General features: G+C 43.7%; 2 protein-coding genes across 2 annotated transcripts in view; one reads left to right on the top strand and one right to left on the bottom strand.

The window, feature by feature from the left end:
* Positions 1-12227, bottom strand: part of LOC143209627 (uncharacterized) — a 71471-nt gene extending 59244 nt beyond the window's left edge. Inside the window, exon 1 of the mRNA XM_076425551.1 lies at positions 12207-12227. Within this exon, the coding sequence (XP_076281666.1) occupies positions 12207-12212 (6 nt within the window). The 5' untranslated portion in view covers positions 12213-12227. The remainder of the gene's footprint in view (positions 1-12206) is intronic.
* The window catches only part of Nudc (nuclear distribution C, dynein complex regulator), a 102149-nt gene that overhangs the window by 61201 nt on the left and 27228 nt on the right, over positions 1-13720 (top strand). The window lies entirely within an intron of this gene.

The following is a 13720-nucleotide window of genomic DNA, read 5'->3' as shown; positions in this document are numbered from 1 at the left end:
TTTCAACGCCTACGGTTATATCCCTCTTTCTTCCCGCATTCCAGTACTGACGTAATGAACCCTCGATTCGTATAATTTCGAACGCGACCGTGGACCCGACTTTTGCTACACAGACGATTTGCATTATACCGTATGCAAATCCAAAGGTCTCCCGGTGTTACGTTGACTTCGCAGGAAGTTCGTTCGCCAGAGTCAACCGGCACTTCCGCTCGTATCTCAATTGGTATAATTTCTTAAAAAACAATAGTATGTAAAACGAAGAATCTCGATTACTTTTCGAAACTTGAAACATCTTCTTTCCCACATTTTCAGGAAAAAAAGTTTTGAGTTTTCCATCTGTAATATCATGTTAGAAATTTTTTGGAAGGAATTAATGAATTGGGACAGAAGTAGAGACTTCAAGCTTTAAAATAAGGCTAGATTCATTGCTCTACGATAATTTTTTACAAAGTTATAACAATTTAATCATCGAAGTACTTCGTGATGTCACTGTGCCAGTAAAATGATATTTAACACCTGGATCACTTGAAAACATAATTGAAGAATCTATGTCCAACGTCCCTAAAGAAAAGAACCAGAAACTGTACTGTGTCGTGCATGCGACAAATAATCGAATTAGAGGTCCCCGAGATTAATTAGTTCAAGTGTGTCCCGTGGGTAATCGTTCGAGCAAGAACGGGCAATAAAACGCAGAAGGACCTTCGTTAATGGGAATCAAGTAATCTCGCGGGAGGGTTCGCCGGTGAACTTGTTCCTTACGTGATCCTCCGCCGTAACACGTTATTTACGTGGCGACCCCGGTTTCGCGGACAATGTGCACGAGAGTAAACCGGGTCGCCGGCTACAGGTTTTCAAGCTGTCTATTATCGCGAAGACGAAAGGTCCTCCTCGGGTTTCAAGTTCTCGCTCTCGGGGAGCATGATGTAAGCGGCGTAACACGTTTATGGCTCGCGCGGTGCGGCGCGGCCCAGGTCCGATGGAAAAAGAATACGATGTGCTCTCCGCTACTTGGAAAACGATCAAGTGCCACTTCGTCTTTTCTCTGAAGTAACTGTGCGCTTGCTATCCGCGATCTTTCGCGTTCGCGGACCAACTCCTCTGTTGCGCCGCTGCGTAACGCTGCCACATTGCCAGCGATCGTTTACCTTCGGCGAGCGAAAAGGTTATTTGAGAAACACCTCGGCTAAGTTTTCTTGGGAAATCGAATTAATCGCGGCCCGCGAGAGACGCGAGAATATACTGTTTCAAGGATAAGATAGCTGGACTGTTGATTTTTAGGAAAGTCTGTGTTATTCTGTTGTTATGTGTTAGATCTGCAGCGAAATTTCATTCTTGAATTTCTTCCTTCCAATATTTATTTTCGCAACCCTCTTGTGAATAGCGTTTTATAAAAGTATTGAGAAGTCTCGTGACACTCTCGTATCTCGCCGCAATCGGCTGTTAACCCGCTATTCCAGCTGATTTTCCGTGTGGGTCAACGTTCATCAAACATTGCACCATCAAACGTGTTCGACCTAATCGATGTGGCATTCAAACTGTTCGGATGAGAAGAGGCGTGTCTCTTGTATCTCCCAGATGTAAAATAGAATATTTTATACTTCAATCCGCTGTCATATTAGGAATGCCAGCTGTGGGAGGGTGTTTGGCATAGTCGTGCAAAAGGCATCCACGAATGACCCGAATAGCTCGATTCTCATTGCTTGGTCCAACGACCTGAGGATCCGGGTTCTTGGCGAACTGATTCATTATCTACCTACGACTTCTTATTTTAGCACCTTGTAAAACGGTCCCAGACCTAGACGCAACACGAACTCTCTTGATCATACTAATTTCTACCAGCTGATGATGATCACCAGGCTGGTCTGGATTAAGAAGATTCTAACGAGCTTCTGAAAAATGCATTCCAATGACGAACTTATAGTTAAAGGGGTTAGCAAAGCGAAAACCTAGAAGCAATACGAACTCTTTTTTTGATCATGCCAATTCCTAGCGAGAGACGATGCTCGCCAACCGATCGAGAACGCCATAAACCACGGAGCCCCGACTATAGGCGTCAAAGAACGCGTTATCTTTCACGATCCCCGTAACCTTTCGGTCGGCTAAGCGGACTACTACGGGGACTCGTCGCATTATTGTGAATCGTCGCGGCAATGAGCGGCCACCGAGGAGCCTCAGGTGTTATGCAACCCACCTGCGAGAGCACGAGCTCGCCTCGAGTAAGGTCTACGACCAAGGTACGTAATCCCGGGATGGGCAACAACGAAGCCTTCGACGGTATTCCACCGTCGTCGTCCCGTCTCCCTCTGCCCTCGCGAGGCCTCGGGCCTGCCTCTCTTGCTTGCGGAGTTTGTCTTCGCTCTTCTTCCCTTTCTCCTCGTGTTGACTCTTCTATCCTTTGTTCGCCGCAGAGCCGACGGTTTTCCATGTGCCAGAGGACGATGACAGCCCCGGCTCGCGTTAGAATTTGCTGCGAGGACTTTCTCAACGGCGCGAGGGAAATACCTGTGTAGCCGTCGTCGTTTGTCCAGCACGTTTCCCGTAACGTGCCACCAATTGCGTAGTACCTGCCACCAGATGGATATTAATAGGGCTTGGTCATTCCAGGACTCGCCGATCGTCCACCGATCCTTCTTTCGATAGATCCTCCGCGGGTCAGACATTTGCTTCTTGTCCAGAATAATGTTTACACAGGTGCACACGATGGTATATAAACAGACGAGTCCTTGCAGCATTTAACTATTTTCTATTCTATCGACCGTGCAGGTCACATAAGTATTATAAATTGTTTTAAGTGGGGAACGTGGTCCGCTTTACACTTGATGATGTTTTACCCGAAATCTCTAGACTTGACGTATCCCATATAAACATCGCTATCATTATTACTAGACTGCATATTTTTATGCAAAATAAAAAATGTTTGCATTGATTGTCATATAAAAATTTCATCCTTCTATTAATTATCTTAATAAGGTGAAGCTAATACACTGGTGGCTTCAAATCTTTTTTATACCGCCACTGTTTTAAATGGTACGTGCCCATTTCTGTCATAAATATATAAAATTCGCAGTCTAATTATTACACAACAAGTCGATTTTCTGGGTTGCACGATTCTAAACGCTTCTTATTGCAGCAACAGATACGCTTGATATTTTATCCCGCGTTTAATTCTCGCGATAACTTTAGAGACAACGGACAGATGATTATACCCGTTTCATGTTCGGCTGATATTTTTTCTGGAACGACTAGTAATTTGAAGTCGTTTAGTTGGGCAATATCTCTTACGCGAGTGTAACTGACGATTCTCAATAGAGACACGGAGGAACACTAAACGGCATTGTCTGTCATACCTTCGTCGTCTCTCGTCGCCGTCTATGAAACTTCTCCGCAAGTACCTACCATACTTTCCGAATGCCCGATAGACGTTAAACGTCACCGTGCCGAATGTTGTAATCCCGCTACAAAGCGTTGAGCAAACAGTGCGAAGAATTTAAGACGCGATAAATAACTGAGGAATTGAAAAACTTTCTCTGCAGCAGCCGCCAGCTTTTTTCCGCGGCGGATGAATGATGGCGAGTATTAAAATTTTGATGAGCAGTCTTCCGTCTGTAGGAGATGGAACCCGAGGACTGCGGCCACGAGGAGATTGCTTTTGCCGTTTTGCGATTGCCCTTTCGAGGCTGCAAAAGGTGCTTGATGGGAGGTACCCGGCAGAATACCTAGATAAATACGATGGGTGGGACACAAAGAACCAGAGGATAGTCCATCCGCATCAAACAGAATTTATAACAAGTTCGATTCACCCTGACATGGGATCATAATGACTCCGACGGCTCTGCGCATCCGCTTTGCCATACACGTCACATTTCTGCAATCTTATCTGATAAAACCGAATTTCATACATAATCCAGATGTACATCATATAACACATTATGCAGTGCATTCAGCGATTTATGCAACGTTAATCATTATTTTTCCGCAGCTTATGGCATCAATTATATTCTTTGTAGTCTATCTTCTATAATGGGCGATCGTTAAAAAAGAGGAATGATATATTTCACGATTAATCAAACGACACTGTAAACGTCATGTGCATAAAGCACATTCGCTCGAATGATCGTGGAAAGAAATTATACCTGAAATCAAGTATTCCTTCCCAGATATCAAAAGAGGAAACTAAAAATCTCGGGTAAACAAGTTGGCACCATTCGGTCGTCGACTTCGAGGCCATGTTCGATCTACGTAAACAAATATTTGTCCATTTGTTTACGTCAACCGGCGAATGATTTGCATGCTAATGAAATTCCGGGAGCAAAATTTAAAAAAAAAAAACGATTTCTCATGAATCGATTGACCAGATTTTTGTCGTTATTGTCGTCTTCCGAAGGAGAAGTAAAAAAGTGTCTATTACGTCGTCGAACTGCTTTCAATTTACAAATTGAATCGAGGAAGATAGGATCGACGACGGCGCGTTCTCTTTCCTCATCCGCGCGAGTTCCTTGCGAAAGTCCAGTTTCCAGTGGAGCAACAATCCGCTCGGGAACGATAACTAAACCAGGCGTCATTAATTGCTCGGTTGTACTTCGTAGCCTCTTATTACCTTTGCCGATTAGCATTCGGCGCTTTGTACGCTGCCTAATCCAGTCGACTCGTCCGAATTGCGCAATCTCCGGAATTTGGCGAAGGTCGTGTTTCATGCAGGGTACGAAGAAGAAGAAGGACTTCGAGCGGTTTATAACGACAAATTCGCGTAATGAACGGTGTACCACGCGTGAAGTCATAAAACCAGCGGACGAATGTATCTTTACGAGTGGATTTTTACAATCGGCGGCGTCGCGTTGCCGATTATGCTTTTACATGCAGCCGGCCGCCGAGATACAGTTATCCAGAACAACATGGCGGTCGCGAACAGAATGCTGAGTGGGCCGCGGCACCGACACAGTGGACAGAAAAATACCAGGGATGAGGTAATCGATGAAATTTCGCGAGATATCGCGGCTACATCTTGGCGATCTTCGAGGATTTGGAAATAATCGTGCAGTTTTATGGAGGGGGGCTGTATAATTTTCATTTTTAATTGGTACACGAGCCAGTCATTTTTAATTGGAACATGTTAAATGCGAAATCGCCAGCCCTTCTCACCGAGCGTTGAAATTAACGGTCGATACCGCTTGACCGCGCGTTGAAATCACCTAGTATAAGTACATATACTCGCCACGCGTTCAAGTCTCCGGCGATTATGCTCGCGCGCTGCAATCACCGCACCGGTATTTCTTTTGTTGCTCTGAAACCTATGCCGTTATGCTAGGCACACTCCAAGCAACTTTTTCGTTAAACATTTCATTGTTCGAAGCTGAAATGAATCTCTCTTTACATATCAATATTCAATCTTTCCAAACTTTCTCGTACATTTTATTTCACTCTTGATTTAATTTTCTATCTTTAAATGATATGATTGTATGATATTAATGTATTCCAAACCTTTTTGTACCATTTTGTTGTACCGGGTTTTGGGAGATTATACTTGAGAGAGATTCTTTTGAAGTATTAATACCAATAAATGTGTTAGGTCCGTGACTGTTCTACAAGTCTATCTCAAAGTAATTTTGTAACCCGGTGTCTAGCCGCGTCGATGCAATCAGGTTGTCGGTGCCTGTTCTTATAAAAGGAATGAGTAATCCGACACGATTCCACGATTGATAGAAAACCACCGATAATCCTAGCCATACTCGACCTCCCACCTGTCCTAGCGAACGAACAACTACAATCGCTGCCACCCACGTGCGTTCGTCGCAAGCTGCCCAGTTTTTCCGCCCGTTATAGCACGAAACTGCATTTTCCTCGCCAATTACGACGACTAATCGCCACGATAAATCTCGTGGAAACTGCTTTGGCGTGATCCTCGTCGCCTCTGCCTTTCGTGCGCAATTATAACGACTCCTTCGGCGGCACAGATGTTCATCAAACAAAAGCGTTCATAAACGAGTGTGCTATCAGATAAACCCGAGCGATGCCGTCCAGCCAGCAAGTGTCCCGCATCATTTCGTTCGAAAAAAGTTTGCCAAACGTTTCGCCAGCCACGATCCCAGTGTTCAGAAGTTTTCTCCTCGGGTGTCGTTCGATTGCTTCATTTGCGGGTTCTAATCGATCGGGCTGGTGGTCCCCCGAGGATAAGCGAGCGACGCAGGGAGTGACCGACATTAAAAGTCGCCAAGTGCAACGCGACTGGGTAATCTGGTCATGGCATCTGGCCAAATAAACAACGCCACGAGAGCCGTGGGCGAAGAGCAGTGGAATCGTGACTTTTTATTATGCCACGGATTCGTACGACGAGGTCCGCCGAACGGACAGAAGCACACAGCCGAAGCTCTCTTTCGCTTTCTGATCCGGGGACGAAAAATTCGCGTCGCCTCGGTGCGGCGCGGCGCGGCGTCGCGTCGCCAATCGATGCGAAAACGGTCCACGACTTTAAATATCCCGCGAGGTACAGGTTAAATAAATCGCCATTCAGTTGCCGAAGTAAAGGTGCACGGCTGCTGCATCGATACCTCTAATGATTAAGTGACTTTATTGCCTCATTAAGAAATAACACAGGCATATAAGCGCGTACATATTGATGTACGTGTACGTGTACGTGCACGTATAAGTGATGTACGCGGCTACAAAACGATTGCTCAATGACGATCCCTGGAAATAAGCACACATGCGGAGAGCACCTCGGGACACACTGTTCACGCAGGAATGTGATAAAACGATGATCACGCCGGAGTGAAGTACAAGATTTTCGAGGGACGCGCGCGCGCCAGAGCAGAATGAGCTCGGTTATGATTAATTATCGCCTCGTTTATTATTCAATTTCGCAACCGCAGCCGCTTCGTGGCTGTGGCCTTTTTTTCGCCCGCCGACCATCGATTTGCTCCCAAAATACACCCTGGGAAAAGAATCTCCGCCGAAATAGTTGCTTAAACGCCATTTATACGAATTAGCCTTACTGATCTTCTAGAAACTACAGAGTCACTCTTATTACTATTCGAAGACTCCTCAAAAGACGATCACTTTTTGAGGAAAACAGTGGTGTTTGCAGAGGAAGTTTCAGAAATTAAGAAGCGTTTCGCGCTGGCAGGATAGCGTGTAACCTTCCCCCGGCTTCGGATAAGTCAATTCACTTTCGGAAGTGGCTTGTATTATGAAAGTGACTGTGGAAAAGTCGCGGGCACGCTTCGTTGGCTGCAGTAAGTGCCATAGCTTCGTTCAGCCATTCCAATTTGCCGCAGGATATCGGTCGTGAAGAATTGGACCTGCATGTTTTCAAAAATTCACCTCCACACGACCAACCACGTGTCCAACCCGACATTCCTACCCGAGAACAAAAACCCCAAAGAAAATTCTCGATTCCTTGTATTAACACAAAACCCTCTGGACCAACAAGTAAACACTGCGTATATTAACATTTCTGAAAACTCCTCTCCATCTATAAATAATAAAATGTAAGTGATGAAAGTGTTATCGTACCTGATAGTCTAGCCCCCTGTACTAAATTTCGAAAAATCTGTTTGAATCAGTACAGTGTTCAGACATCGTTCCAAGGGTGAAAATATTGACTGGTAAACATGAACGTGTTCGTAAACAGCAGTCAGCTGACGGTGTTGAAACTCCAGTCACGAGTTCGGATTAAGTATATTAAACGAATAACTCGATCACCTTGGCAGTCGATGCGATATTTTCTATCGAAACATCGCGGTTGGAATCAAAAGCTGCGATTAAACTATTCGAAACAGAGGCCGCAATGCAAATGGAATTCAGCCTTGGCATCAGCATGCACCCTTCCATTTTCAGCCTAGCCGAGCAACTGTCGTAACTCCAGCTGACTGGAGGCTCGCGCTCCATTTTCCTTGTCCCCTCTCGTGTTCTAATCGCTTTCCTCCGATAGAGGAATATAATAAGCTGTGTACGGTTCGTTAGCACGATTTATCGCCGTGACGTTGCCCGTAGCGTCTCGGAAACAATCCGCAAAGAAATTCGTTCCGTCATCGAACAGGAGAATAAAGGTTTCAGGTTGTCATTATCGAACGAGGAAGCCCTCTCGTTTCCGCAAAGGAAACGCTAAAACCGCTAGTTTCGCGAACTCGGTTAACGAGAGTTTCATATCTGATTTAATGAAGTCGAACGCGTTTTATGTCGTGGATTATACGCTCTCACGTGATGCAAACGGTCGCGTAGCGATTTCAAAGTCGATAGGCGTGGAGGCTCGATACGATTTTTCATACGCCACCGCGTGCCGTGATCTACATATTCAAATCCGTACCGCAGCAATGACACCGATTGAGTCAGACCACTGGCGAACGTACTCGAGAAATAACCGGATTATGCGTTCGCTGGTCTAACAAAGAAAAATCCATTTGTGGAAATTCGATTCCCAGAAAAGAATTTCCCTCAATTTTTATGAAATGCTTTTTATATTGTCCCTGTTGAACCTCAGAAAGGACATTTTATCTGCTACATCGATGACAATGCTCAAGTTCATTTAATTCGTCATTTATGAATTTTTTCAATCTAAAAATTTGAATGTACAAATTAATGCCCATACCAGAGCTGAGGAAAATAGTATTTCAAATAGTGAATAATAAATAATCCTATTTATTTTAAAGTATGCGTACAACTTCGAAAATAAAATATCTTATTTGATGTAGTAACTTTTGAAAATAAAATAATTTATTTGAGAGAGGCAGTAATTTTTGAAAATAGTATTTTATTTGAAGAATATATTGCAAATATTTGTAATTTGTCTCTATTTTTAATTTTAATTTTAAATATTATTGCTGAAAATAATCGTTCGGATTCAGTACATTTATGAGTGTAAATCGTTTCTTAACGATGAGATAGTCATAAATCGCATATGTTTATGCGGTTTCTCAGAGTATTATAACAATGAAAAAGTACAATTTTTTACTTTGTGTTTCAGATTGTTAAAATAGAAATATTTTATTTTGAGGTTCAGATTGTAAAAATAGAAATGCAATATTTTATTTTCGAAATTGTATATCTTATTTAAAATACTATTTTCTTTAGGCAAAATAAAATCTAAAATATTAAATAGTATTTGAAATATTTGTTTCGCCAAATAATGCCCACCTCTGCCTATACACATTACATACACACATCCATATACAGCTAAACTGAATCTTACCCAATACTCCAGATACTCAAAAAAGAAAAATAATAAATGCAACACCATATATAGGCACTATCGTAAAGAATTGCTAAGAAGTGCATGATCTCGGAGAAGTTAGCCTCTGTAAATCGAACCGCAAGACTTCAGATACCGATTCTTATGAAAACCGAGTGCGTACTCGCGCGAATGAATGGCGTCCAAATTAAAATGTAGGCGTGCAGGATTTCGGGGCGACTTTTCGACGCGATTAACGAAGTCTCTGCCCCTCTCTTTCTCTCTCGATACTCGGTTAATGGCGTGTCCAGGCTTAATGTGACTTCGATGTTTCCACGATACGCACGGCGTGCACAAAAGCATCTCGACTTTTCGTACTTAGCCCACTTCCAGATCCGATAGTTGCATAATGCGCTTTAAAACGGAACGCATTTATACGGTGCCATCGATAATCCCTGGACACCAGTTTTTGATCTTTATCCGGCATTTTTCGCACGATTTCGCAGCGCAGATTTTGAGCAGAGCTTGAGCGTTATTCGAAATAAGGAAGGCGCATCCAGGCTTGGTAAATTTGTACATTTGCCAGAAACGTTTTTCGAAGCTGTGCTTGATTACTACACTGTGACACTGGACGTGCCACTCATTAACAGCAACACGCTTGCTCCTCCCCCTTTATCGGCAAACACGGTACCCGGGTGTGTAAACGAATAATTAATCAACGATATGGAAATAAAACACGATTCCCCCAGAGAACATTGTGAGGCTTAATGAGTTTTACAGCAAACTCTACCCGGGAGAGTTTCTTTTAATTTATTTGTATGATAAAGTGCCGGCCGGCAACCACTCGATTAATTTATCATACGATGATGATCGCCTCATCCTCGCGCATTCCACGATTCGGATATTAAGGAAAGAAACAACTGTTTCGTTTGCGGAGAGAAATCGTTGATTAAAGGTTGCGTAACGATCCAATCCTTTTCTACGACTCTTCCTACGAGTGCGTTCTCTTTCATCGGTGTCAACAATGACACCGTGCGTCAGCCGAATCGACTGCGAGCGACGGCGTTAGTGAAAAAGCCGGTTAATGGTCTGACTTTCACGCTCGGCAGCCAAGCACCATGCTCCGTGGCATTATGCTAGAACGAATCTGGAGCGAAATTAGGGAAAAAGTTCGTTCTTACCCCACAGATTCAGATCTTCGTGTTTTGCAACGGGATGATCTATAGAGTCAAGCTGCATTTATTATTATTGCATTTTGTCGACCATTTGCAGCTCTGCCGGAACGGTTCCCGTAAATTTCAATTACTACATTAGTCCAGCAAAAATGAGCAATAAAGTACTTTCTCTTTTTGTCAATGATCGTGTTACTAAAGTTTATTTTGCGAATTTGCTTCGTCTTCGAAGAAATTTCATCTGTGATTGGTTGTTTCATGACAGCACTATAAGTAATTTATTCTCTTTCTCTTATCTAAAGTTATACAATTAAGAAGAGTGCTGTGAGATGAAGTTTCTTCACGGTTTACTTTGATTTTTAGAGAATTGGCTGAGATAGGATAATTGGTTTTATTAGTCATAAGAAAGTACATGTTGGGAAATCTTCTTTATTATTTAAGACAAGCTTCTCAACTATTTAAGAGGAAGAAGATTCTGAACATTGCACATATGGTGGAAGATAAACTTTTGCCTGAGAAAATGCAATTCTCCATTTTTACAAGAGGGAATTCGACAATCTTCTTTGAAATATTCTCATTTATTATCTAAAACAAAAAAGATCAATCGATCTGTTCATTATTCAGTACTCCTGAACTATTAGTTATGCACACAGGTATAGTAATTTTCTACATCGTGTTATCGAATCAAAATTGAATTTCAGCCTGAGAATATACAGTTCTACACTCTCCCACACAACGTTTACTATTTTTTCGTTCAGACAGATCCTCACAACGGTGTTGCACCACCAGGTTCGTTGACACGACACTATTATCCGTTTCGTGTGGTGGCTCGTGTTACGGATAATTAATCTGTCACGGTTACTTAATCGTTCTAAGCTGTGCTGGGGCTCGATTTGTCGCAGATTTTTCACCGTCCTCTCGTGTTTCATTCGCGACCCTTTTGTCCCTGTTCGACCCAGTTTGTTTCAGGGAAATCGATGATATACCGCGCAACCATGCGAGCAGAAGCCAGCAATGTCAATCATCGCGGTGACGTTACGTGAGTCGCATTGTTTCCGATTAAGCAAGTGTCACGGACGCACGTCGTGCTACGTCACTTTAACGAGTGATTGACCCAGCTGCTTCGAATATTGTCGTTGCTTAGACGGAGCCTACGAGTCCGATGACACGGTTCGTACAGTATGGTTCACTTATCGTGTCGTCACTTTCGGTTTCTTTTGCCCACGAGTTGGCGACGACCTTTACCTTTCGCCTACGCGATGCAAATTTTGGTTAATGATTTCTGAGTCCTTCGATTTTTCTCGTTTTACCGGAGAAATCGGTATCCGCACAATATCACAGACCGTCGCACTGTGGGGTATTTGGCCGATCTAGCTGGCCAAAAGTCGATTTGTCAAACTCATCCCAGGTAAAAATTAGTTGTTATGTGGAAAAGTTGAATATTGTGGGGTCATTAAACCATTGGTTTTTTCCCGATTTGGCATTTCCGTACGGAGGTATGATAATTAATTAGTCAAAAATAATACTTTCAATAAAAATTGTTAAGTTTTATTTTTTTAAAGATAAAATACTATATATAAGTTAGTAGGTGCATTTTAAACGCGTTAAGCAAAAAAAATAATTTTGGCCAGCTAGATTGATCAAATACCCCACTGTGCGTCGACACGATAATAAAATGAAAGTTCTTCGAGCTTACATAGGCAAAAGAATCCTTCGAAAAGAAGAATACCGGTGAAATACTAATAGTCTTTTTAAAATCGATGATCAAGACTTCAGAATTTCTCAGTAAATTGTTCAAAAAGCGATAGTAATTTTATCCATAAATCAGTCCACCCAAAATCGCGCCAAGAAAACACCAAATCTCTACTCACCGACATTGATCGATCCCCAAACAGCAGAACCTGGAAAAGAACCACCAGCACAGATCAGCACAAGCACCCTTCGACGCTGGTCGCGATAACGACGAGGGTGAGGGTTTCGTCTCGAGATACCACAAGTCTCGTAACAATCTCGTACAAACTGAGCCGCGAGAGGAGACAGATGGTTCACGATGGAATAAACGTCGCGTAAAAGTGAACTGTGGATAGGAATGGGCCCGAAACCGAGTCGAGAGGACAGCAGACGAGTCTCGCAGCTGATCGGGGGCCGATTAATCACGGAGACGTATGCGGGATTCGCCCGTAATTCGAAGACTGGTCATCGCGGTGACGACGCCGGTGTATTCAAAGATCGAAACCGCGTCGCGAACCGAGGCGCGTCACTATGCCGGCCAGGGGGGGCCCACTCTGGGTCCCGGAGAGGTGTACCGGGGGTCACGAAGAGGGGATCAAGCCGAACAGAGCCCCCGCGATCCTTTTTCGACTGGGAAGGGAGGGGGAGAGGCCCGAACCCTCATGGAACACGTGGTAGGGGGATTCGGCGAGGACCCACGAGACGCGATACGCCCGAGAAGAGGTGGCGGAGGAGGTGGGACCCCGAAACTCTCGGAGAGGAGTGAACCGGGTAAGAAGCGCGCATTCTTGTGTGTCAGCGAGCGATAGTTATGGACCCCCGGCAACCTTGTCCCAGTAGCGTGCTGCTACTCGCGCGCAAGCACAACTTCGGGCCTACGGGAGAGATCCCGCGACGAAATACGAGCCCTGATAAGGGGTCAGCTGGTCCCCATGGGGAGAGCATCCTTCCGTGACCCACACAAGCTTGTTTTCGTCCATACAACCGTCGACCGGACGCTATCTGGGTCATGGTTCTCGAAAAGCGAAAGAAGATGCGCAAGGTGGACAATCTTCTGCTGTGGGAGCCAAGCTTTGAATCGGTGCTTGGCTGTTCCTGTTGATGCTGGGTGATCGTTGATTTGTTGTTCTGGTTGTGGATGACTCTCAGCGTTTGTTGTGTCTGTTTAACCGTCGAGAATTTCTTATAGTAATACTTAATAATATCGAAAGTGGTTTGTGAGGTATGTATGATGCTTTTAGAATCGTATTATAGCTTCTAGAATACTTGTTTGTTCTTCTAACTGCACTTGCTTGATGTCGTCTGAGGAATCGCTTCAGCCTTCAACATTAAAGACAATTTTCTTATACAACGAGGACCTCGAAACTTCGCAAGGACGCCTTTTCAAGAAATAATGAATAAAATCGAAAGTAGTTTGCAATATTCTTATGTGAGGAATGTTGGCTGCTTCTAAATTGTCTTATTGCTAGTAGCATTTCATTCTTGTTGTTTGCTGGGTATAGTAAATCGTAAATGCATGAAGATCCCAGTAACGGATCTTGAAGTTCACAATGTGAGCTCAGTAAGAAATACCAGCTCAGAAATCCAAGAGGTTTTCAACTGTCTACAGCTCGCAGCGAGCCTCTGAATCAGCGTGTATCGTTGCCTGACGTCT

The sequence above is a fragment of the Lasioglossum baleicum genome, chromosome 6, assembly GCF_051020765.1.
Source record: "Lasioglossum baleicum chromosome 6, iyLasBale1, whole genome shotgun sequence".
Taxonomy (NCBI): Eukaryota; Metazoa; Arthropoda; class Insecta; order Hymenoptera; family Halictidae; genus Lasioglossum; species Lasioglossum baleicum.
Note: the sequence above shows the minus strand (reverse complement) of the source record. Positions and strands in the feature narration are given on the sequence as shown.